General features: G+C 42.7%; 1 protein-coding gene across 3 annotated transcripts; it reads right to left on the reverse strand.

The window, feature by feature from the left end:
• Window positions 1-241: 241 nt before the first annotated feature.
• On the reverse strand, window positions 242-26,771 carry MOGAT1 (monoacylglycerol O-acyltransferase 1). Of its 3 annotated transcripts, XM_064516925.1 has the most exons (7): window positions 26,568-26,771; window positions 24,758-25,977; window positions 14,768-14,946; window positions 14,124-14,325; window positions 11,092-11,266; window positions 7,556-7,755; window positions 242-3,929 (listed from the first exon to the last, which is right to left on the reverse strand). In XM_064516925.1, the coding sequence occupies exons 2-7, from the start codon at window positions 25,380-25,382 to the stop codon at window positions 3,775-3,777; spliced, it is 1,536 nt and encodes a 511-aa protein (XP_064372995.1). In that variant the 5' UTR covers window positions 25,383-25,977; window positions 26,568-26,771; the 3' UTR covers window positions 242-3,774. The 3 variants fall into 3 exon arrangements, with proteins under 3 accessions (XP_064372995.1, XP_025965545.1, XP_025965544.2); XM_026109760.2 differs by lacking the exon at window positions 24,758-25,977; XM_026109759.2 differs by lacking the exon at window positions 26,568-26,771 and having other exon boundaries at window positions 24,758-26,532.
• Window positions 26,772-26,924: the final 153 nt, after the last annotated feature.

Below are 26,924 nucleotides of genomic sequence, written 5' to 3' on the forward strand. Positions count from 1 at the left end.
GACCCTTTCGGACTCATAGCAGGAGCCTGGTTTCAGGTGATCCCCGAGGAGACTGCAGAGAGCAGTCCATCCACCTTCACTGACCACCTGATTTCAGCATGCCTATGACCCTCTAAGCTGCTTTATATGCTATTCTAATACGACCTCTGAATTCAGTCATGCTCTTAAGGTCCTAAGGATGAAGTCCCAATTCCTTACCCAAAAGCAACGATAAATATTTGAATTCCACTCAACACAAACACTTGGTACAAATCTTTATTTGTCTCACACCTCCTAGCTACAGCTATCATTGTAACAACTGAAATCGGTATTTTACAGGTACCATGAAAAGTCACAAAGGTATCAAGGAGTCTAAAATAAGCTTTGTAGTTAAAGAAATAAAAGTTCTAGAGGACTGCTTCTGTGTGTAAGGGTTTTCATAAACATATTTTGGTGAAGAGATGTTTATCTGCAAGGGAACAGGCAGGCACGGTCAGCTCCAGTGTATTGGAGAGGCAGTATTGCATGGTATAGAGGCAGAGCATCCATCCTTTTGCTAGATGCCTTGCTTCCCTGGAGTTGCCTCTGCAAATCAGCAAAGTGGTGAAATCCCTGTGCAATGTGAGCATGTACCAACTACTAATCCTTTTCTGTAGAAGGTGATAGGGTATAGGTTCAGTGCTGGCGTCATCTGCAATAGGTCAACAGCTTCCAGGGCTCTGAAGTGTCCATGGTCTTTAGGTCAGTATTGCAGAGCTGTTTTACAAATCTAGATACCATCACAAAGGTAAATATTTTAGAGGACAACGCGCATATCAGTTTTAGATTCTGATAGTCTATTTAAACATAGTCCTGTCCTAGCCACACTAAGCATAGCAAATTTGTTAACAAGAGGTAAGCTGGAAGGACCAGCATAGACAATATGCAGCAGTTACAGAGCAACTGTATATGCAGAGCAATAATACATATTTAGATTGCCTGGAGACTTTATTTTCTTTTCTCCATCTTCCTGTGTTATAAACCAATGAAAATATTAGTAGCCAAAGTAACACAATTCCTACTTGTTCTAACTGTGCCAGTTATGAATGGTATTTAGAGCCCATAAACACTTTTCTTATGGAATTCAGAGGTGAGCCTATATATAGGGTACATTCTGGACTAGATATCCCCCCCCCCCCCCCCCCCAGTCAAATCCTAGAATTTTGGGCTAATTTAATCAACAACAGTCCAAACAGTTCCAATCCTCAACCCCACACTATGGCTTTAAAATTTACATCCTGAGCTTTTGTAGCATTAAGGTAACAGGATAAAACAGACTGAGTATGAGAAGAAGCATCTTACTAGATCAGGTGGTCTAGGAGACAGCAGTCTGATGCAGGCTCCAAGTCTGTCTTTCACGACTACATGAGCACTACTCATCAGGGCAAGCAGCAAAAAACAAATTCAAATGGAAGTTTCACACAGCTAGATAAACAAAAATGGGTCAATGACTACTCAGGGCTCATCACTTATAGCCTTCAGGACCGTAGAGGCCTCTTCCAGGTATCAAACCTGGGATATTGACTGCCTAGATATTTGCTATTCCAAAAGCTGAAATAGTTCTGGATCTTAAACTCATGTCAAACAGCAACGCTCACAGCACTACCTCTTCTTAAGCTTGGCTCCTAAAATCCCTCTTTCTGCTCAGCGATAGGAAGCCACTCAAAATTTTGTATGTGTACGTGGTCATCACACACAGCGATCATTAGGCAGCAAAAGCGTTGGGAAGGCAAGGGGAAGCACGCTGGGCACCAAGAAAGCTAAAGCACAGAAGAGATGAGCTGCAGGCATGCTGACAGCAGTCTGTCAGGGGAAGGAGAGCTACTTCTCTAGGCATCAAGAACTCCAGCTGTCATCCTGACTCCTAAAAAGACATCTATAGCCCTAGAAAAAGTGAGAGTGGGATTCACTGGCTCAGTGCTGGTCATCCCTGAATGACAGCTACACACTAGAAGGCACAGCTCTCCTAAGCAAACCATACTGTTGCTGGAGGATTTTTGGAACAGGTTAGACCAACATCTATGAGCCGTGTCTGGCAAATACTTACTCAGCACTGGGGCCTTAGTTAATGGAGAGTCCATTCCTCAGGAATCACACTATTTCCACCCTTTTCTTTGAAGACCTTCATCTTGCTAAAGATCTTTTTTCCCCAGAGTTCTAATGCTTCCCCAAACCACAACCACATTTCTTCTGTGAAGGCTCCAGCCCAGCAAGCACACGTGTCCAATGCCTTTGTGGGGCCAACAGTGCTATTTCCAGACTGTACTGCTGCTGAACTGGCAGAGCTGCGGATGCCCCAGGCTGCCCAACAAGCCTGTGTGTGTCATATCAGAGCACCTGCATGATGTGCACCTGACATAACATTCAGGCATCAAAACTGCTTAAACCAAAACACACACTTTTTGATAAATCCAGGTCTGCAGAGTCCATGTGCAAATAGAAGGCATTTACAAATACAGTGATTTCTCACATATAAAAATTATAATATACTATAATTCTCTTCATACATCATCATCTTGGAGGCCTAGGCATTTTAACTGAAAAAGTTCAGCCAAGATTTCTATTTTTTTTTTTAAATAGATACCCATACTTAAGCAAAGCCTTCTCTCAAACTCTAGTGCTTACACTCTAGCGCTGTGCTTACATTGCCTTGACAATTACAGCTGTGTCACACTGATGGACAGCTTTCCACATGCTTTCCAGATAAGGAAACTGCAGTTTAGAATTTGGTTCAATCAGACTAGTAGGAAAAAAGAATGAAACTTCACAGTCTGCCTCCCTGTCCTTTGGTCTTAGGAGAGATGGGATTCACACCTTTTGGGGGAGGAGGGGGAAAGGCATAACAAGTATACTTTCCTTGATGGAGTTTCAGAACTAGACTGAACAAAGTTGGCTTCATTTCCTTCTGTGGAAGTGCTTAGCATAAGAGTAATTTTGAATATGCATAACATGCATTCACAAAATTCACATGATTCCCCCACCAGTTTCACTGGTGAACATCTCCTGTACTGTGCCTGCCATTTCTTGCGAGACTAGAACTATCAAACCAAGCTGCATCATCTTACAAGCCAATGATCTAAAGTACAGCTTATCCAAAAAAAGAAAAATGTCACATTATTCAGTGCTTCCCACCACCCAGCAAATGCATGCACATAGAATAACTCAAGACTGTTCTTCCTCCAGAAGAGTTTAGTCTGCTCCATAAGTCAGAGAAACCACTTTTGCCGATATCTTATTTAGGTCAGAGAGCTTCTAATATTCCTGAATTACCATGTAAATGGTTCATAATGGCCATCTACTAAAAACAAACTTCATTTCTATGGAAGAGCAGTAGGATTTTTTTGATATTCAAAGAACAACTTGATGTAGTGTTTGATACATGCTAGTAAGTCTCTTAACTTCTAATTACATACTTCAGGGGTTTATACTTTTCCTGCTCTTGATCTAATGCTAGGGCAATTTCCTCTGCTCAAGGTATGGTTACATACCACGGTGGTAAGAACATTGGTGCTCAGCCTCTCACTAGTGTATCTAGTACAGACGAATCTAAAAGGACGACTCAAAACAGCAGTGGTTTCCAGGATCACACCCTAAGGATTTTTTTTTCCATAAGATAAAAATCAAACAATCCTTTTTTAAAATTATTGCTTACACAAGAACAATTACAGGTTGCAAAACACAGATTGCAAGACAGACGTCTTTCAGCACCCAGTATTTTTTTCCAAGCTGATCCTTGTAATCACAAATTGTAATTCACTATTCAAAGATAAGAGATCTGTGCTCAGGGATCCCATAATTTCTTTTGTGGTCTTCAAATAATTTACTTAGTTTCTGTAGATACAGCTCATGTAGCTGTTCAATCTCTTCGGTGGTAGGATTCAAGTTCTGTTTCACAGGGATGGGGCTGCCCACTGTAAATTAAACACAACAGCAACATTAGCTTCACTGACATCTCTTTTTGAGTAAAACTACCCTCCCTCCCTCCTGTGATAGCTCCATCGCAGCCCCCAGCGAGGTGACAGAATCACAGCACAGCCCTCCTAGCCTTGGACCTGATCCCACCTTTCACAAACCTAAGCCCTGGGTCTGGTTTTCCACTTTCTTTTACTTGAGTTCAGACAAAATGAGTTAAAAAAAACAAACAAACAAAAACTACACTCATCAGTTTGACAGCAAAAGAATAAATGAGGGGGGTTAGCTCTAACTTGAAGGAACAGTTTACACTGTAAAGTACAATCGCATGGGCTACAGACTCTCCTGCCATTGAGGCAGCATTCTGCAGAGCAAGTTCAAAATAGGTGTAAAATTATATGCAAAATGCTCAGGCCCACTGGTCCTGGCCAGAGCATGTCTTAGTGCTTAGGCTATACTCTTCTGAGCTGGGAGACATTTTAATACTCAAGCATTTTTACAGATGCCTAGCGAGTTGTAGTTTTCCAAGTTGGACTACTCTGGTTAGTTTGTGCTCAGAAAAATAAATCAGGGCTTTTTGCAGCTCTTCCTGTCTCTAGCAGTACCAGTGAGGAGTAAAAAACTGCAAGCTGGTTTGCTACTCTGTGTTGCAACCTGTTGAGCAGCCTCAGCCTTCTCTTCTTCGTCCAGGTCCCTTTTTGCCCAGGCCCCATTTCAGTCAGTGGCTTTCATTCAGGTGAATAACAGAAATCAAGAGTTTGCTGGAAGATGCTTCTCATTGCAAAGGTAAACTGTCATCCACCCCTCAGGGCAAACCAACATTTCATCCAGGTGTTGCTGGTTTTGAAATCTGAACCTTTTACAAATCCTTACAGGCTCGGGACATGTTTAAGACAGAAAAAGGAGGAAAACTTGAAACCTTACAGGTGAAGCTGGCAAGTGCTCTTGCACTTACAAAAGTAAAATATCTGTAGCTTCTCACTGTCTTCCATTCTGATCTGAATATTAAAGGTGCCCAGTGTGAAAGAGACTGAAAGGATAGCAATATCCTCAACCATACAGACGCATGAAAAGGAAATACAGATATCCTCCAATTACACAAAACTGTTATCACTGCACCTGTACCATAATTTTTTTCCACATATGTCAGCCCAGGGAGTGGCAGCACTTAAAACCCCCAAATCCCGTAAGATGCCTAAGACATGCACGGCCCACAAGCACCAGTCCAACCCAAACAACTCCATGCATGAAGCACTACACAAAATCTGCTATTGCCCTCCTTTGATCTGAGCACGCCCAAGAGTGACCGTGCAAGGGAACTCGGCAGCGGTCCGGAGGGCAGAGCTGCAGTTACAAAGCCCGCAGTACGGCAGCAGGAGCTTCTCGCAGTCTCAGTCGTCATTATGCCATTCAGTCACTACCATTTTTGACAGCTGTTCTTCTTTCGCTGGAAATAAATGGAGGCTCTGAGAGATCAACAGACTTGGCCAAGACCACATAGAAAGTCTCTAGAAAAGATGACTTAAATGGATTTTCAGGTGCCTGACAAAGGCTCCTCAAGAGCCCTTTCAACAGGGGGATGGGATGGTGTTGACAAAAGGCAGGGCAGGTGTAGCTGACTGTGAAGGAGCTGATTCTGCAGATTCCTGCTGCAACTTTTGCTGCCGAGAGCTCTCTGGCCCTACACAGTGCTGAAATTCAGTCTTTACATGGCTGGGGGGGAGAATGCAGCCCTGGACTGAGTAAGATGGTGGAGGGATGAAATCACTGTACATCAAATAAGGAATTTCGAGGAGCGTGCATCAGCCCCCGACCCCAGCCCTTCTGCAGCAGTCTGCCCTCCTAAGAGGGGACGGGTTTTGTGGAGTTGGAAACTGTTCTGAGCTCCCTAATTTTCCATGCAGCTTTAAAGGAACTGCTGAATCCCATATTTGAACGTTGGTTCTATTCCTGAAAAGCAGCAATAATTTTCAGCAAAACCAAATTACTCTCACTCATGCAGGCCAAAACACTTGGACTTCCAAGATCTTGATTTTGGTGAATTGTGTCTCCTTGCTTTAGGAAACGAGGCTTCTGGATCAGTCCCAGCCCCGGAAAGAGGGCAACTGGCTGATAGCTGACCCACGCTGTCAACATGGCTAAGTGGTTGGGTGGAGCTCAGTGCGGCTCTGCTGCTTTTGGTAGCTGAGCTAACACTTTCAAAGCCGTATTGAGCCATACCAAGGGGCCCTCCACATACGCAGAGACATGATGATAGTTTCCAAACATGAGGAAACAGAGACACTATAGATAAGGGATTTCACGAGATCACATAACAAGTTCTGTTGCAAGACACTAGTCTTGCTGATTTGTAGCGCTCCCGTGCTTTAGCCATGGACTACACTCCTGTTCTTGCAGTAAATAACAGTGATGAAGATTTGCTTCAAAGTAAAAGACATTTTAAAGTTCAGAACAGTCTTGATGTCATCCACCCAATGAAAAAGTGCAGAAAATGTCTCATTTTCTTTCCTGTGTTTTGAAAACTTTTTGGCTTTCAAATAAGCAACATTTTTAGCCTGCCTAGGTACAATGTGGGCTTTAAAAATTAAATCTTTTTCAAAAATACACGTCTACATGAATTTAACATGAATTACTACTACTGCTTCGTCTTACACATTTTGATTTGCTCCATACTAAAACCATATCATCCCTCCTCTGAAGGGAAGGATGTCCGATGTGGAATACAAGAGCAGCATTATTTTTCCAGACAAACAGGCTTCATTCAGTCACGCGGAATCTGGCTAAAAATGGTTTATCCAAAATACACAGGCAGACAGCTGTTGCCTTTACGTGACAGCCAGCATAACTTTTTAAAGGTGTGGTTGTCAATAGCACTAGTTAATGCCATTAAAGTCTAAAGATGTTCACACCCCTATGCTCCAGTGAGAGATGATGATCAGGGATGAAAGCTTCTGGCAAAAATCTGTCTTCCAAACTGTCCATCAACATGACCTGCATGTTCTCAACTAAACACAAATGGACCTTTCCATGGCAAAAAGCAAAAGGGGACAAACGCCCTAGGGAGCTGCAATGGCATTTACGGACCAGCCCCCCAAAGAAGTCGGCCTCTCCTGGGTCCCAGCAGGCACCAGGCCACCGCGGCAGGAGCTCCTGCCAGCAGCCTTGTCCCGTGCCAGCAGCCTTGTCCCGTGCCAGCACCAACACCCAACTGCTTTTTCTCCTCAAGGCTAAAAAGGAAGGTGCTGGGCACCTTGCAAAATAACTGCAGCATCCAGGAGCTGCAGCAACAGCTGGGGAGCTGCGTCAGCCCTCTGCCACGGACTGGATAACCCCTTCGATTTCTCTTGAGGATTCCCAAGGATATGAGCCACAGGCTGAAGCGTGAATGAAGAATAAGATTAGCCATGGGACAGAAAGGGAAAAGGGAGAAAGGAGTCCCCCTTTTTAGGTGGTAGAGAATAGGAAGTAAAAAACCTACAATTTGCTTTAAATCTCACATACTTGCCTTAGATGCTCAGTAGCGAACTGTTTTTGTTAGAACAGATTTATAAATTTACACAGATACTAGAGGCACATTTTCACATTTTTAAACCAAAAAGCATTGGAAAAGGCACAAGGAACTTACCAACAGTATGAATAGGCTGCCTGTAAGGTAGGAAGCCAAAACTGTATTGAAATATTCCTCTAGCATGAAATAGTGGCACAGCAAAGCCTATTATCTTTTGCAGCTTCTCCTGTATTTTTCTGAGCCGTGAACCTCTGGGGTTTGCAACTTGCTTGAATAGTTCGTTTTCGCCAAAGGAAAACACTGGGACTAGATGAGCCCTGTAAAACAGTCAGAACTACAATGAACACTGGCGAATCCCACATCCGCTTGCACTTGTGGCACAGCTCACACCAGCGGTGTGGAGACTGCTTCACAGTAACCAGCACAGAAAGCTTCAGTGGCTCCTCTAAAGGTCATCAGCAATAGACATTCAACTCTTTTCTGAAATGCATTTTTTTCTTTTTTTTTTTTCTTTTTTCTTTCTTTTTTTTTTTCTTAAGTCATTCACACACAGCCAGCAGCTAGCTTTTGGGCAGTATTTAGCTGGCTGTTACCTGCTGCAACTTTTTATGACTAGTCATAATCATAAAAATATATAATTATACATATATCATAATTATAATCTTATCCATCAGTATTTCAGCAAGTCCACCCCAGTTTTCACTGCATTTTCTCCTTTAGCAAGGAAAGAAGCCTTGTTGCTAACCTGATAATGCTCCTGACTGGGTGGTGTCAGACCTTCGCCTTCCCCTGCCTTTTCACTGGAGTAACGCACACGCTTGATTTCAACACAAAAAAACATGATAAAAAGTAGACATTCTCACAGGCATGAGTCCAATGCCAAATTCCCCTGGTGACCAACTCCTAGTGAAATCCTACTTCCTTCAAGCTTCTTCAAAACACACTAGCCTTAATCTGTTACTATCAGAAGTCAAATCGTACCCACAGAAATTATACTAATTTACTTTGGCTCCTGCACAGCTTAATGAATTTTTGTTCAGTTCATGAGTTGGATTGGGACGAAAGGCACTGAATTCCTCCTGGACAAACTACTTAGGCTGATGGAATCAGTGCAGTTGCCTCCAACAAGGAAAAAACTCACTATATTTAAAACCTTGCCTGCAGTATGGGATTTTTTTTTGAATGTTTAGTCTCATTAAAACAGATTCTACAGTTTAAGCTTAAAAAAAAATTAAAGGCCAGAAGAATCCTAACCAATCTCTGACGGACACTGAGGTGTTTTATTTGCTTTATTCAAATCTTAATTTCTGTATTTTAACTCTATTCAGCTTATACTATCTTTGAGGAGAGTCTAACTGTAAAATAGCAGCATTGTCAGTAATTTTGTCAAGATGAATTACTGCAGAACTCTGAACACCCAAGAAGGAGGCACTGAGGACAGAGCTGGCTGGAAAGTACCATGGACAATCACAGCCACCTGCATGGAAAAAAAACCAAGAGCTTACATAGCTCCTCACACCTCAGGCTTCCTAAGCACTACCACTCCCACTCTGGTCTGACTGGTGTCTGCTCAAAGGCTGCTTTCTCCAGTATTTCTCATATGTTACCCTGCTACCTGTAAAGGAAACATCGGAAAGCCTGGAAAATAGCATGGCTCTGTATATATTCCATTTTTCACTACAACACTAAAACAAACAGGAAAATCTTGTGGTGCAACATCATTTTTGCATGCACCTTGAGACTATGGGATTTGTTCTAATCTGCACACTAAAGGCTTTTGCAAGACACTAAGAGGTTAGTTGGTAAGAGGTTGCAACAAAGAACTAAGTAACTTCTGATTATGAAACTAAGGATAAGTCAGCTGATTCATCATTTATGTCTTCAGGATTTCTTCACTTTGTATCAGGTGTTGTGTTACCTTGGACCAAAACTTCTTTTCCAGAAGTCCAGAGGACTTCTGCGCACATATCCAGACCACATTTGAAAAGAGCAGCCCAGGAACGACAGCACTTCTCTGGGCTGGCAGCGCGGGGAGCGAGGGCCGGGGAGCACAGGGCTCGGTGCTCCGCACTGCCCCTTCCTCCCTTGATATTTGATGCTGCAGATCAAATGCATGAGAAGATGCCCAGACCCAGAATAACTTGTAGCCTAGCAGTGAAGACCTTTGAGGTGTGGGTTTCTGTTCACTCAGGTCGAGCCAGGGGTCTGTTAGTGCCCATTTCATCCTAGCCGAGTGCTGTAAATGCTGAGACACTTTATTAAAGAGGAGAACCACCACTTAACACACCGGACTTCACAAAGGAAGAGATGGCCATCCATGTCCTCTGCGAGTAGCCTGAACTCGTCAGCCTGCATTAGGGCTGCTTTTGAAATCAAGGCCCTGAGAGCTGGGAGTATCTTGTTCCTCAGTCCAAACCAGCTTACGTGAGACTGACACCAACCTTTGTGATCTGTCAGATCAGAGAGATTTCTGGACATGTTCAGAAACAACCACCTAAATACTTTTGTAAACTTTGTGGTAAAATAAAGAATAAACTACTGATGGTGTTTAGGATTCTACTGGGTTAATCAGCAGTCAAACAGGGATTGAGTAAAGACCCATTTAGGCACTCAAGTCCCAGTTTAAATATACAAGTCTTATTTCTGAGTACTAATTGGACTAAAATGTTATTTTCTATAGGAGAACAGGTCCTTTATGAGACTCCTAGAGAAATGTATAGAAAAACCTCTTGGAATCTTCTGACATGGAATAGTTCCTAGAAAAAAAGATGACCTTAGCAGCATGCCTGAAAACAAGAGAGCTCTTCTTCTCAGCAACCGTCTTTTCCTCTAATTAGTGGTTAAAAAAAAACCGTTGCAGATTTGGTCAAAAATTGTTTTTTTCCCCCTCATTGCTTAGCGCATCAGTGTATAATCCTGGGAGCTATCTAGAAAGCTTAGTAGGAACAAGTCATTGGTTTCAATATTTCTAATATACCAGGCACCTAGAACAGTCCAGCAAAAACTCAATAGCTCATATTATGTAAATCACTCAAAAGATATTAATGCTATCTCTGTTCAGTAAAACACTGATGGATGTTTGACAGTAAAAGATAAACCAATTTTTCTTTGAGAGTCACACCTCAAATTCCCAAAATTTTCATTTGTAAATAACAAGCTTCAAAAGAAAGTCTTTAGAATAAAGATGAAAAATCTTCCTGGACTACACTTTTAAGTGATTTAATAAAATAAGGCCTAGCTTTCTTTCTTTTTGCTTAAAATGATATGGAAATACTGTTTCAATGTAACCTCAGTTTACAGAGCAAAGAACATCTGAGTCACTCAGCAACAAAACCCAAGGTTTACTAATATTGTTTCACAATTATTACTTTTTTTGCTACTGCAATATAAAACAACAGAAACCAATAACCAACTGTTATTGGTTTCTCTCCACCTACTGTTTGCAAATTATGTAAGGCAAAAAGGAGCTTTCAACACTCCTGGATTGGATCTAGATGCTTGGACTGGCTCCTGTTTCAGATATCTGCACATTCATACACAAATGACTCTTTCGGATTCTAATTATGAGTTTACTGTATATAATATGTACTATGTTTATGAATCAGTCTGTATTCAAAGCCTGCTTATTGGAACAGTCTTGATGGGAAACCTACCCGTGTTTCAAGGCCATTTTAATAAATCCTTTCCTCTTTAGGATGCTCAACGTTAAACTTCCAGGACGGGCATTCAGAGACTCGCCTGCTCCTCCGACCACAATAACGGACGCGTGGCCACCTCCATCATTGTTCAGCACGTATGAGATGCTCTCCTTGGATACAGAAACGATTCCTTCAGGAGCAAACATTTTAAGAGTGACTCAGTAGAACCTCACATAGAAGTACAGAGGAATTCAGGAAATATTTGTAAATGATATCTAAATGATGTTTCTAAATAATTTTATCACAGGACAGAGTTCTAAGACATGGGTTTAACCTCTAACTGCAACAGATTTAGTCTTAGGCATGTCCTTTGATTTCCCACTGATTAGCTAAATTCTGCTTGCCTGCCACAGAAGTTTTCTGAGATCTTCAGGAAAGAGGAGGCTCTTCTGCCAACATAACTCCTTATCAGAGAGACTCCTATGCCAAGTACAGAGTAGTTGAATTGCAGCAGATATTGTAGAGAGGCCGCAGCTAACACCGCAGAAGTAAGCGCATATAAACAAACCCAGACAGAGGATTTAACAGAATAAACAGAGGACTTGTTAACTTAGGCAAGGATCTACAGTGTCAAGCTGATCCCTTTCATTCTTTTCTAAGTTATAATACAGCAGCTCTGTCTAAGGCAATGGCCCCACAGTGTCAGAAGAAGCAGAAGAGGCTCAGTTGTACTATTCCCAGTGACTGCATCAGCTTATCCTCTAGCAACCAGGATCTGACACTCAATCTATTTAGGTTTGAATAGCAGAATGTGAAGCTTTCCTGATATTCCAGCCGAGACAGCTACTGCCAATTTGAGGCACACTGCTGCATGAGGCTTTAACATCAGCTTGGCCCTTTGAGAAATCTCCCTTCTAACAGGCACCTCTCCAAGCCGTCCTGAGTTCCTTTGTGCCCTAGGTTTTACTTACAAGGCTCATCCTGGTACCATTTACCCCAAAGCCAAAAAAAACGCAATAGGAGCATAGCTTTCAATAAACCACTTACAAAATCTTCATGTTACTATTTGACTGATAATCTGTATTATACAGAAGGTCTATCATCTGCATACCTGCCAAAAAAACAAATCTACTTCCAGGCTGAGCCATGTTTAAATTTGTCATCTTCCATAACTACCAATCCCTTAACTTTGCGAACCTGAAAAAATCCCCTCAAAAATAACATTCTCATGAAAGGACATTCTCCTGTGATGTTGAACTATACACAGATGTTCAATTCTGATATTAATCTGAACTGCATCCTAGGCACACCTGTGAGCATGCAGTGGTTGAACAGCTTGTCTGAAATCACAGTGTTCATGTAGAAGTTGGGCATGAAAGCTAGATTTCTGTCTCCCAAATTTGGTCTTGTCTAGATTTGTCTTGACTGTACTTACTCAACTGCTGTAGTTTAATGAATTTAAGTTACGTGTTATCTTTTATTATTACTGCAGTATCAGTCATGAATATAATCCCTTTATGACAAGTGCTGTACAGAACAGAGAAAAAAGTTTCTGTCTTTAGAGTTTACATCACTGTTACAAGTGTCATTGGGCAATGATTAAAGAGTGTTACACTTCCAAGACCCCCTTCTTGTAAGTAACTGGTAGCTAGTACTGTTGCCTCATAGTTCAAGGAGAGAACAGCATTTTCTTCAGAAAAAAAGGCTTAATGACATGAGTGTTAGTGGGGAAATGCAGGTTCAAGCACTCCATTTACTATATGGACAGCGTGTGTTCTGTCATTTCAGGGTTGTTGGTTGAGTGTCAGATCCTAGTTGTTGTTCAGGGTTTCAGGGTTGTTGGGTTTTTTTTGTTGTTGTTGTTAAAAAAACCCAACCAAACAAGCAAAAACAGAAATTTAGACAAACAGAGAAACAAACCAGCACTGGGGCATCACGAACAGCTCTGGAGGAACCTATGCCATATCCCTTCCTCACTGCCCCGCCAGAGAATCTTCCTTGAAGTCAAGGTTGTTTCTGTGCATGATCACAGCTTGGCAGCGCTAAGAAACACAGCCCTGGCCAACATCTAAACCTAGGAGCCCAAAAAGCCTGTTTATCATTTCCCCAATTTGAGGACCACTGCAAGGGTTCGTGCTCACAGCACGTTTAGGGGAGGGTGAGGGAATGGTGACTGCCCAGCAGCCACAGAAGTAGGGCCCCAGAGCACAGCGAGTGGGCTTAAGGCAGAGCAGGGTTTGGGGACCAGCTGGGTGGGGAAGGGAGATGAAGCTACGAAAAATAGCACTCAAACGGCCCAGAGAGAGCTTGCAGCTGCTGGAGGCTACTCTTCCCCCTTCTCTGTGGGGTGGTGGATAATCAGCTGATGCAAATCCACGCAGTCACAGACTACCTTGGTTCCTACTCCCTTTCCTACCTTTCTTACCATATCTAGAAGCATTAGATAATTAGAAAAAAAAAAGGAAAAAAAAAAAAGAGAAGAGAGTTTTACAGAAGTATTGTATGTACTACTTACGGAAGTAATGATCTGTAATGATCAGTGATTATATGACTTGTAATCACTTAATGTTAGTTAAAACAGGTATGCTTTAAGAGATAGAAATACGTAGCTTGATCCTAACATCCAGGATTTAATAATTAGCACTCATGCGCAAAGAAATTAAGTTTTAGATTCAGTAGACCTTATTCTCAGAATAGTCTTACTACAAAAACAGAATTATTGTGAATCTTTCCTGCAGTAAAGCTCTTACCAGCAGTGGATCTCCTGTATTATAACTGCCAGTTACGATGCCATAGAACAATTAGGAATTTCACCGAAATCAGTTTTGAATAATGACACATTATCATATAGTTCAGCAAAACTAACAAGTCTTTCAAGTTATTTTGCGACTACAGTTCATCATAAAACAGAGGCTTAATTTAGGGCCAGTGCTGATCTAACTGAAGTGAAATAACAATTTACCACTGATAGGTATAGGAGTAGAGGCTACATTTTAAGCAGAAGCTATAATATGGAGCAATAGCTGAGACATTCTGCTTTTACCTACCAGCACTCAGTATATATTCTCTGAAGAAGGGAAAGCTAAACCAGATGGACGAGACATGAAGGTATGGAGTAATCCCAGGAAATAGATTCTTGAAATCTGACCCAGTGCAGAAGTTTCCAAAGGCTCCGCATACCAGCACCCCATGAGGGTGGAAGCCAAGCAAGTAGTTGTGATTTGGATTCAAATCTGAAGTTTTTATAAGCTGAAAAAATGAGATGGTAGAAGAGATTATAATACTTCTATATCACAGGGACTTTTAAATATAGAATAACAAAATATGGAAGTTGCACATTGACAGGATACAGAACTGATGACAACTTATTTCCCTCTTCTGAGCACTTTAAACTGTCCTATTTTCACCTGAACAAAGTAAGCTTAAATAGATCTATCCTGAATGATCATTTCTGTAACATTTACTGTACTGGAGCCCTATCTTGTAACCAAGTAGTCCAAGTGGAAAACCAACTCCTATCCCCCCTTGCTGTTGCTAAATCTCAGACTCCGTGTTTTCAGAAGTCCAATTCACTCTGAAGTAACTATTTGAATTTTACCAAAGATGAGTCTTAGATGTGTGATGGCGTTCATGGCTATTCTAGCTGTCCCTCTTCAAATGTTTACAGTTGGCCGAGAAGCTGTTTACTCACCTTCATGGGAAAGTATTCCCTAAAGTAATTCCAAATAGTCCAGCTTCTGACCCACTGGGACCGTCTCCCTCCAGCACATGGCGTTCCCCAGTCAAAGTAGAACCACAGCGAGTACAGGACGGCAACAAACCAGAAGTTGCCCAGAATCAAGATTACGAAGATCCCACAGCAAAACTCCGCTACAAGAGACAAAAAAGGAGACCACGAGGAGCATTAATCATAACTGTCTCCTTGCAAGACCTTGAATTCTCAGCCTTGTGTTTTTATTATGGATGTTGTTCAAAACACGTACAAATTGAAGTTTGCTTATTCCATGTTGTGTGAATGTTGTTTCACTGCAAAAGAGGATCTCACCTCAGTCTGTCTTTCCTACCCTACTGCACAACTGGATGGATAAGCTTAAGATGATGCTGGTTTACTTTAACAGAAGAAAAGCAGCAGCCGAGGACCAACACACTCTACTTCTCCCCATGGCGAGAGTGAACACTTAACACTTGGTAGAGAGCAGCCCGTTTCCCTAAGACAGGGCAAAAGATGACAGCAAGCACTAACTAGCAAGGATACGAAGCTCCGGTGAGTGAGAAGAGGGCAGCTGAGCTGGGGAAGGAAAGAGGGGAGAGGAGACAGCAGCAAGATCTCTTCTCTACTGGGAGTGGTGTTTGGCAAATCCTTTTCCCTTTGTTTCTCAGTCTATAGAGTAGGGATAACAGTTCTGACCCCCTGCGAGAAGTGCTCTGTGACTAAGCAAGGACATGCACTAGACAAGACCAAAACACTAGCAGGTTCCAATTCAGTCTCTAAACACACCACCGTAAGTGGAGACTCACCATTTCTACAAGAGCACGACAGCAGTTCCAACTCCTGCTACTTTCAGACTTGGGTTAAAAAGAATCGTAACATCCTACTACAAGAACAATACATAGGAAGTGCATTATACACAGTTCAAAGTGCATTATACACAGTTCAAAAAGCCAGAAAAAAAAAAAGTGTTCGATTAAACAGAACGAATTTTGCGCTCTTGCAGCAAATCAAGCAGCTGTGCCCCGTGCAAGCCCAAGCCGGGCACAGCCAGCGCCTGCTGCTTCCGCGCTGCGGTTCACCCTGCCTCGGGCTGGTTACTCTGGCTTCCAGTAAGCAACAGGCACTGTCATCCTCATGGATCACAGTAATTCAGCAGATGCCTAACTCTAAGCTTGTTAGGGAGCCTGGGCTTTGGAGGTGTATGTTTGTTTATCCAGTGGCTAGCGAATCCAGACCCAGTCTGCACTGGAGCACTCAGCAGGCAGCGTTGTATTCCGCAGGCATTATTCTGTGGTATTTTACAAGCCAGCTTTTTGAAACATTTTGTATGTCCCACAACTGACTGGCTTTCATGAGGACAATATCTTGTTACATCCTAAAAGGAATTATATCGGTGAAACATATTGGACTAAATACATCTGCAAAGAGAGTGAAGAACAACAGAAGTACAATCAATCAGTAATTAGCTAACGCAATGTAAACTTTGGCAGAAAACGTGGAAATAAGCAGATGGACCAAGAGTAAGAACAACTCAGTCTAGTTAAGCTCAGCTTCATTCAAGACTTTTCCTAGCAGAAATGACTTGGGAGTGGAAAACTCACAGCAGGTTGTCAGTACAAAGCAGGTTTCTACCTGCTGAAAAACAGAGCTCAACTGGGCCTATTTGCACTCTTGCATTTCCTACAACGTGCATACTTACTTACTCTGAACTTGTTCCAACTTGCCCTTGCTTCTAGTTTGACTGTGTCCCCGGAATAAAAATCAATAATCATGGGGTAAGTGAGCACCACCAGAATCCAGCAGCAGCAGACAAAGCAGGGAAAGCTGCTGATTTGATTGAGAAGAAGAGATGAATATTCCCGTTACTGGCAGAGAATGAGCAAGACAAAAGGAATCTCACTCATTCCAGAAAAGGGAGGGAAAGGCAACAACCATAAGCAAAAACAGGAATGGGATCAATGCTTAACTCTACTGTTTTAAAGGATATCCCATTCTTTGGTACCATGACTATGGAAGCACTTTGCTTTCTGCTTAAACAGGCAACACCAGCCTTGCACAAACTAGCAGCTCAATAAGAGCTCTAGAAAAATACCACAGCTAACTGAGCTCCATAGACCTTTAAAGTCAATGCGAAAAACTCCCATAAACTGCAACAATGAGTCCTAGGGAACATTTTTAAATGTAGAATGGGTGAAGGATGTGACACTAACTTTCATTTCTCCTGAAGCAGAACTTGCTGGGAAGCCCACACCGGCAACAGTTCAAAATAACACACATTAATGACTTTTGTTCAAAATATTTCTGTTCCCTAACTGAAGAGGAGATCCTGAAATTAAAGAAGTTTCTAGGTATCATAATCTCAACAGGATGCCAAGGTTAATACTCTAAAATTGAGTAAGTACATGTTTTTTAATGCGATAAGTGATGAATTTCTAGTTCTCATGCAAGAGTTAGTATGTAAAAATATTCCCAAGTGTCCTTATTGGAAGGACTTCTGGCTGAGTGCAGACTCGCATGGCTTTTTAGTATTGGTTACCAAGTCAAATATCTGAAAGGTGCTTTGGGTCAAAGCATCATTGATGCAAAAGTTAATTAAAGCAGCTATGCAAAGTGCTAGACAGCACTATTTAATACTACGTAGACAGACATACAAAGGAGACCAACAAGCTCACTGCTTTGCTTTAGCTAAAACAGAGCTAGATCCCATGCCCCTGAGCATATGAGGTGCTGGGCACGTTGGTATGCTGTCAGCAGTTCCTGAGAGGAGCTCAGCACCTTGCAGGACAAGGCCCATTTATTATTGCATTTGTAATGAGACATGTGAAACAAATTCCTATTACAATACCTCCTCATTACTTCAGTGCATTAATAATCTGCAAGATGAGTTAAACACTGATGACTCAAAACCAATGAGCCTATAAACACAAAAACAGTGTTTTCTCCTTTGAGGAAGTCAGTGAATAAATAAGCGACAACCACTTAACCTAAATTCATAAACAAATTCCAGGCAAATGAAGAATGACTTAATTTGTCACTTTATTGTATCCTTGCCTGTTTGGATACACTTCCAGTACACACTCTAAGCGTCATCTTTTTACTTGAGCTTGAATTGAAGCTTTGAAGATATCTCTGTGGTGTATTGGAACAACAGGGAAAAAGGGAAACAACATGGGTCAGAAGAGTATACACTACCATGGGACTCTGAACACCAGCTTTGCCAGTCGACATTGAGCAAGTCAGTTTACATCCCTTTTCCTCCATTTCCCTATTTATAATATGGGGATACTGATGTGTTGCGAGAAATGGATGAAAAATGCTATAAATAGTGTCAGTAGCAGCACCAGAAGCATCCTGACCAATAGTGTCTGAATGCCTGATATTTCCCTCATTAAATAGGCTCTGAGATTGCAGCTGTAGGCACCAAATTCATAAAATAGTTTCATAGAACATAGAGAGGAAGTAGGAAATGAGCACACTGAGTGGGAAAATAAGGGTGATCTAGGCAATTTTAAGCTCAGAATGCACGTGCAGTTACTAAGGAGTCAAAAATGCCTGAGTAGTATCTATTGGGAAGGCCACCAAATCCAAGATTGTTTGTCCACTACTCTTAGAGCAGCCCGAGACCATGTTCAGCCAGCATGGATATGTCCTAAGTTGCCAGTGCTGGTATCAACCAAACCAGAACCGAGCTCTCCATAGCATCCCACAAAGCACAATAAAGTAGCTCACGCTCAGACCGCTCGGCTGCTTGACAACTGATCCAGCTCAGACAGAAGCGAGCTATGCCGCAGGACCTGCTGTAACTGCAGTCCTTAGCAAAGCTTCCTGAAAACACATTGTGCTGCTACCGCTTAAATCAGCCCAAGACTGTCAGAGTTCAGGGATTTGAACCTAGCCCCACAAACAATGTGACAAGCAGGCATCATTATCCCACTGACATTCTAGTGAAGATACAGGGAGCGATATGGTTTTAAGTATTTACATTTCTCTAGGCATTACGAGTATGTAAATACATAAAGCAAGCCTAGGGCAGAAAGCAAGCTGAAAATCTCATTTCTTACCTTACAGCCACAGCGGAAAAATGAAAGACAACATGTTCTTCAATAACCACAGTGACATACCTACAACAGGACAGCCCCTTCCTTGTCTTTAGGCTTCAGAGCAGCAGTACTTCCAAGCTGGATACTTGGGAAACAGAGTATTGGAGGGAACACAGACAGAATTGCACGGTGATGTTTTAGTCCCTGATGAACTTTTTTTTTTTCTTCCTATTATCCCTCAAGGTAGCACTAATAGTTGATCTGGGCAGATCTTCAGAAAGACATGCAGAACTGATTATCCCTGTTTAGTGGATTCTTTCATAAGAAAGAAATATCAGCCTTAATTTCTAAAAATATTTTATAAATTATTTATAAACGGTAAAGAATAGAACAGAATTTTACATGAAAGGAATGCCCAGCAAATGAACTCCGACAGTCACAATGCGGCAACACGCACATGCAACACCTGAGAGGATGTAATCTGCCAAGACATTGGTAAGCGAGTTTCATCGTGTCTGCAGAGTACTATCCTACAGCTTTTACATGGAAAGTCTCTTTAAAAATGTAGTTCTTAATGTTAGTACTATCCTGCTTAGATCCCACTAGTCTGTGCAGTTCTGCCTGTATGTGGATTCCCACCAGAAGCACAGGAGCCTGCTGCCACTTACTACCTGTTACAGAATCCCCAGCAAAAAACAAGCCAGGAAACTACTTAAACTAACTGCACTAGGAAATGGTTGAAGTCAACGTGAATATATGGCAGCTATTTTCAGGAGCAAGGGTGGCAAGGAAGTCAGCATTTGTTGAACACACATCAGTCTTTCTTGTAGCTGAGGTCCTTTCTGAGTTTATTGGTTACTCTTCGGAGTCCTCATCACAAGGATATTTGAGCATTCCTACCAAGGCAGCTGAATTTCAGCATTACTAAAAGAACAAACACAAACCCTCGGATGCAAAGGTTTGGAGGGTGGCTTAAAGGCTCATTTACTCCAGAATTTGGTTCCAGCTCCCAACTAAGCAAACCTTCCATTAACACTGATTAACCAGAGATATGGAGAATTGAGCACTGCCGACTGTTAGACACAAAGGTCTGGATAAAGTAAATCCCCAAGTTATGATAACCAAATGCTGAGACAGCATGTCAGGGAGTATATTAGTCTTTATATTTCCCATTTCTTTTATTCCTCCTTAAGCATCCACTACTATTCATGCTCACATACAGAACGCCAAGCCAGGTGGTCCTCTGGCCTGACTCAGCACAGCCATTTTTCTGTTCTTGCTCGAGAGGGACAGACAAACAAATACATACAGAGACACGGTTAAATCTCTTCCCAAAGACACAGGTAACTGCGGTAGCATTCCTAGAAGTACTACTCAGCCAAGCATCAGTAAATACTCTGTTATTCTCTATGATTATACAACAGTCCTGCTGCCCAAGGGCCAGCAATAAATGTCAGAGACAGAGGAGTACAGACAGACCGACCGACCAAAACAAGGTAGCAAAATCATCGAGCTTGCCTGGAAGAGGTTATAGCAGCTTAGCTGAATTTTCTTAGACAACAAAAGAGAGCTTTTTAAGGAAGGCTTTGAAGAGGAATGAGATAGTAGTTTTAGCCAGCTACAGCTGAAGAACTAAATCAGCACCAGATAACTAAGTGTTGTGACAAGTTTGGGGGAAAAGGGATTGTTTTTGTTTTAACACATTAAACATTTTAACACAGAGTTACCTCATTTCGCATTTAATTCTGTACGTGTTGAATTTCGGCATTCCTTTTTACATCAAACCCATAGAAGCTGGCAGAGGAGAAACTCGCCAGCTCGCCTGCTAGCTTTACTCTGTCATTTCTTCCTACTCTCTAGTAGATTAGGGAGGAAGGAAAAAAAAAAGCCAACACCTGCAAAGCAACTCATTCATTTTTCTTTGGTTAAATTGCTTTGGCTTGACATAAACCATTTGATTTACCTTCTGCCTAGATATTGGTCCCCGACTGCTACAACCCAAATTTCATTCACATGTGCAGTACTGCGGCACACAGCTCAGCTGAGCAGCAGCCTCACACAGCAAGGGTAAATCACTGTTCCGCTACTGTGCGAGAACCAAAAACCTACACACTGGCTTCCTAACAGGAGGGTATCAGACATACTATTCCCTGCTGCTAAAGGGCTTTCAGCCAAGATTCTTAAGAAAGATTTCCAAGCCTAAAAACAACTTCGAGCTGAACAACAGCGACACCGGTTGCGTTCATGGACAGTCACAATTTCTTTTGGGTATATTTACTATGAAAGCTAAAGTACAAAAATGGAGCAATGTAATTTCTCTGCTATTGCCCACAGCCAGACTGGCAGTACTTAGAGGCTTTTAGATTTCATCTCTTCAGGCGACTTTCTGCCCGGGGTTTGCCTGGACACCAGCACAGACCCAGACCACAGGCAAATACCACCACACAGCTTCAAAAGCTGATACGGTGCAGCCTGTGCACAAGCTTCCAACTGGCGGCCAGCTCTGCCCTGGGACTGTCTCCAGCTGACCAAGCCAATGTACCTCTAATAAAGGTGATTACAGGCATAAAACTACATTTATCAAATTTGTCTCTTCCAGCTATTTTTTTTTTTTAAAGTAGGTACTCTGAAATTGCAAAACTTCAGCACTATTTCAGCAGTGAAACACTAATGACTTGAAATTATACTTCAGCCTGAAGCTTTTTTAGATTTCTGTTTAATACTGCAAGAAACCACATAGCTTAAGTTTCTCCTGTTTTTCAATTTTAATAGCTTTAGTTTTCTAGACTCCAGGCTGATATCACTTCTTTTAAAAGAAACAAGCCCACTTAAAATACTTCCCCGCCCACCCCCATGGAACTTTACCTAACTATTTTAACTTGTTGCACTTCAGGATGCCTAAGAGACTAAAACATACAGCAGTTTCAGTGCAGAGTGGGAGACTTTTAGATGGACATTTCTTTTGTCTAATCCACAAGCTCCTATATATAGATCACAGCATTTCAGAATCAATTTTTACTTCTGGCATCACATCCCTGATCTTTATGGATAACTAACGGAAGAACCACTGCTACATTAAAAGCTTGTTTTTTCTGCTTTAGAGCAAACTTTGGCACCTTTTTAAAGTGGAGAACAGGAAAGCACAGGAACTTACATTCAGAATTTTAAAGAGGTCCCTTTTGTATTTAATGGAAGTCTGTGTGCATCTATACAGCTTTTTAGAGGGAGATGCATGTTTATTCTGCCTACCTTCTGAAGCAGAAGCAATGTGCTTGTACAAAGTGCAGACCTAGCCCAAGCTAGTAAGCTGTGCAAAGAAGCAGAACTTACTTGTTTGTACCGTGCTATCACAGTTATCTGTTTAGTTTTAGTTGACTAACTCTTTCTACACACGGTGATAAGCAACTGCAACGTGACAATGACTACTGCATACATGTATTTCAGGCCACACTGTGTGTATTTTGTGTCTTTAGGCACACAAGCAAGAGGGCATTTTCAGTCATCAGTTCCTCGGTCTCAGGAAACTATTGAGCACTACAGCAGGACAACCCTGGAGAGGAAGGGGGAAGACCAACACTGAATGTGCTTTTTTGCATTCAGTTTAGCTACTGTTAAGGATCATAGCCAGGAACATAGAATTAATGCTAGTTTTTCAGAGTTTTATATCGAAGTAATATTATGGATTTTGAAGTTATAATTGATCCATGTCACCCTTGTGACTCACTCCATATGTCTAATTGCATTTTCACATGCCACTTCCCAGATTTAAAGGACACCATTACCTGATTCACCTTTCCTCTTTCCAGGCACTAATTTTTAAGAGTTCTTTTACTTTATCTGCTGGTCCATTTTATTAAGCTATAGCACATCAACACATACATACATGAATGATTTTAGGAACTAAGTCAGTACCCTATTTATTACCCTGCTTAATTGGAATAACTATATGATATCTGTAATGCAAATTGTTACTAATCATATGGTATTATCTGTTCATTTTTTCCACATGCAGATATTTTTTTACATAAGAAAGACTGAAGCTACAGAAGATCTTGCTTGGTATAATCTAATTCTGCCCATATAAAGATATTTGTGAATTAAATAAATTAAAAAAGCAATCTTTCCTGTGATGAATTCACACAGTATTTCAGTTGTATATGGGGATCTCTCACATGATTTGAAAGCATCACTTTTGAATTGAGAGCTTACAAGCAAATGATCTTTCTGTAACTGTTAGCTAGCAGACAAATGCTAAGAGACAGACTGGCAATCCAGGATATTAGGAATTAACCCATCTTTCAGTTCTTAAAGATATTTAGAATTCAACCAGGTGAATTTTGCTGGTACTAAGTGAAATTTTTTGACCTGACAATTCCTACTGACCTATGATTGAAGGGGTACACATACAAAATGAAAAGGTCATCTTTAATAGCTCTAAAGGTAAGCGTCCCAATGAAAGCATGAGGAGATAATTAGTATCAATTTATATCCAAAAAATAAAGCATTCTTGCAAGCACTTCCCCCCCCATCATGCATATTCACTATATTTGATTTAACCAACCGTAAGAAAACTTCCTTACCAACTTTTCTTGACATTTCTTCACAAGCTATGCCAGTTGCAGAAGACAGCTGCCTACTTTTTCTATTGAACTGCAGCAATAGTGAATTTTCTGAAGCCCATTTGTTTCTAGTAAGCAGATGGGATCTTCTGTACTTCTTGTGGAGGTAGCAGCATTGTTACCAAGCAGGCTAGGATAAAAATTGTTTCCTTCCACTGCCACTGAATATCCACTGTGTTATTATTAGACTGGAGCGATGGGATACACCAAGATTTGATAGTAAAGAATAAAAAGCACAGGCTACTTGCAATGTGGCCACAAATATGAACTGTTTATATTCCAGTTGCATGCAATTTAGAGGTAACACAAAATGGTCAAATGCTAAGAATACATTTGTGACAGTGCTTCATACCTTCCATGCTTCCCTCACATTTATGCATGTTCCAGCCACCCAAAAAACAATTCTCTGAAACGCATTAGACCAACATCTGAATGATAACACATTTGCAAGAATATGCAAGGAATATATACACACTTCCTTTTTCTTGTAAATCCCAAAGCATGGACAATCATAAAATATTATAAGCATGTACAATAACACACAAAATAGTTACTCCATACATCAGAATAGTGCGCTCTGTAAGGGAATATTCAATAATGCCTTGCCAGTTTACACAACCCATGAACCTGGTCCCAAAGGATTAAGGCCCAGCTCACCTTGTCCAGTGACTCATTTCATCAAATTCAAGATAACTACCCGTAAGATTAAGATTTGCTGCTGTGATTAAAGGTTTAGTGATAGGAGACTATTAATAAAGATATTAGGAAAATTCCCTATAGGAAAAAAAAGAATCAGTGGAATAGGATTACTTAGTAACATTGTTAGAATCACTTTCTTAAAGCCAGTGAGGATGTTTTTCATATATTGACTGAAGCTGCTGGATTTAACTCAGTTTACTATCAGTCTTTATTAATCACTTATTAATCTTTATCACCTGTTTAGATGACTTTTAATGAATTACAGCATACGAAGTTATTTTACAAAACCAGTAACGAAAACATTAGTCATATCAATCTTTATGCTCAAGTTCATTAAAGCATTGGTGTTAGATGTCAGAAACCTAATGGGCATTTTAAGACGACAGTCATGAGCGTTTTAAGAACGTATTGTAAGAAGAATCTACGGTAGAAATAAACGCAGAAGAAGCGGAGAAATGGCCCAAAGCTCTCGGAGCAGAGGAGCACCGGCGCCGAGGCGCATCCCCCCCCCGCGGGGCAGCGGCCAGGGCAGCGCGCCGTGCGGGAGGGGAAGAGCGTCAAGCACTGCTCTCCTCGCCTCTGCGGGGGCAAAAGCGGAGGAAGGCTGTTACCGAGCAGGAGGAAGGAGACGATCCACTGAAGCACCGCAACTGTCTGGATCCTCCTCCTTAGGGGGATGTTGATGGGGGCGAACTCGACCTTCATGCTGAGCCTGTCCGGGCGCACGGCAGCGGGACGGGAGGCAGAGCAGCGCGGGGAGGTGCGGACCCTGCCTGCCGCCGCGCTCCGGCCGCTCTGCCCTGCGCTGCCGCCCAGCCCGGCCCGGCCCCAGCGTGGGCACGGGCTGCCGCGCCCCCTCCGCAGCCCACGGCGGGCGCGGAGGGGGCGAGCCCCGCCCCGGGGAGGGGCGCAGCGCGGAGCCCCGCCGCCGTCCCGGCCCCCGGCCGCAGGCGGTAGCCAGCCCGCCGCAGGGCAGCGAGCCGAGGCGAAGCTACCGGCCGCAAGCCCCGCTCTGAGCGCCCCGCCAGAGCCCTTGCTTCGGCTAACTCCTCCCCCCGTGGCAGACCCCGAGACGGCCACAGCCAGCACCGCGCACATCAAGCTCCTAGCACACACCTGTCTAGGAAAAGCTGCTACATGTACATCGGGTTTTTCCCCGCAAGCCCCTACCACCTTGACTTGAGCAAGCGCTCCTTGCCAGCAAAGCTGGGCAGAACATGCCCAATAAACTCCCATGATAGCAACTGTTACAGAAACATGCAACCTTCACTCACATTTCACACAGGTGCAGTAAACAAAACTCAAGCAAGCCTCAGCTGCAAATGGTGAAACACCTGTCTTCACTTTAAATAAACTACAACAGACAATAAGAGTTGAAATATAAGTAGCTTTATTATTCTAAAGTTGCAAACTTCAAGTCTGAAGCATCAAGTTATCTGATGTAGATTTTCCTTATATGGAACCTGTATAGCTACACTAGAAAGTAGTTTTCCCTCTTTTTCTTAGAGCATCTGAGACCATCTCTTATTTTCAGAGCTTTGAATAGCATTTCAAGCATGTACACTACAGCTTGCACTAAAGCCACTTGTTAAAGAGCTTACCCAGAAGCTAACGATAAACTTAAAACGGTTCAAATCACTACAGTTTTAACTCTTTCATTTCTAATGAAACCAAACAACTCAGCCTCCACTCACCTCTGTCATTTAAACTGGGATATCAGTAGAAGTTATTGCAAAAGAATACAGTAAGAAACTTTTGAAGATGTTACTGTGCTGGCTGTAGCAATTTTACTGATTGGGACAATGGAAATGCCACAGCCTCATCTTGCTAGCTGAAAGAGAAGTGTCCAAAGTGAGACTTATTCTGTACATGGCAAAAGACAGACACAAGGATATTTAAGTTAACACAGGTTGTTCCTTAAATTGGTAAACAACACTACTCTATTTGCACAGGTAGTCTCACATAAATGAAAACTGAGTTTTTCTTCCTATCACTTTGATACCATCTAGATGAAGCCAAACTCCTCTTTACTCCCTCCACAGAGTTCAACACACACTTGAGGGATGGAGCCTTTATGCTTCCTGGTAGTTCAAGTCTGCCAGGCAACAACCAGTTAAATAAAGGACTGGTGTCCACGACAGCATTACGATGAACACTCCCGTTTCCCTAAGTGACTGTTTTGTAACTCAATACAATTATCTCCCACTTCCACCAGCGCAGCTCACAGCCGCTGCAGCACCAGCCGAGCGCAGCGGGCACACGCAGCGTGCCGCCACGGCGCGCCACGGCACTGCTTTGAGACGAAGCACCCGCCCGGGCTGCCCGCCGGAGCCACGGCCGCACGGCGCGGAAGCCAGCGCCCTGCTGCCCCGCCGCCGCCGCCGCCCGCCCTTACCGACCGCAGCCTCCCCCGGCCCCTACCGCTGCCGGCCCCGCCCGGACGGGGCATGGCCTCAGTAGGCGCGGCAAGGACCGCCCGCCGCAGAAGGGCCTGCCCGCAGGGCCGTCAGCGCCCCATGGCCCCAGCCCGCGGCCATTAACTGCGCCCCAACCGCCAACGCCTCGCTCCGCCGGAAGCTACGGCCGCGCGTCACAAACCGGCTGAGGGCCCTCGTTCAAGCGGCTGATGTAACCCGGGTTTAGCTGCCCCGCGCTCTGCCCGCACAGACAGCGCACTTCCGCCGTCCTCCCTCGGCTCAGGGGCCACGCAGCCCCGCTCCACCGGCGCGAAACTGATTTTCTCCGCGCCATCAACGCCTGGGAGACAGAGAAGCGGCG

Source organism: Dromaius novaehollandiae, chromosome 9 (assembly GCF_036370855.1).
Source record: "Dromaius novaehollandiae isolate bDroNov1 chromosome 9, bDroNov1.hap1, whole genome shotgun sequence".
Taxonomy (NCBI): domain Eukaryota; kingdom Metazoa; phylum Chordata; class Aves; order Casuariiformes; family Dromaiidae; genus Dromaius; species Dromaius novaehollandiae.

Coding starts and splice junctions, on each gene's coding strand:
- MOGAT1 (XM_064516925.1), bottom strand. CDS start 25,382: ATGGGAGTTTATTGGGCATGTTCTGCCCAGCTTTGCTGGCAAGGAGCG. Junction 14,326..14,767: donor GGGAATACTTTCCCATGAAG/GTGAGTAAACAG, acceptor TCATTTTTTCAG/CTTATAAAAACTTCAGATTT. Junction 3,930..7,555: donor GCAGCCTATTCATACTGTTG/GTAAGTTCCTTG, acceptor TTTAATTTACAG/TGGGCAGCCCCATCCCTGTG.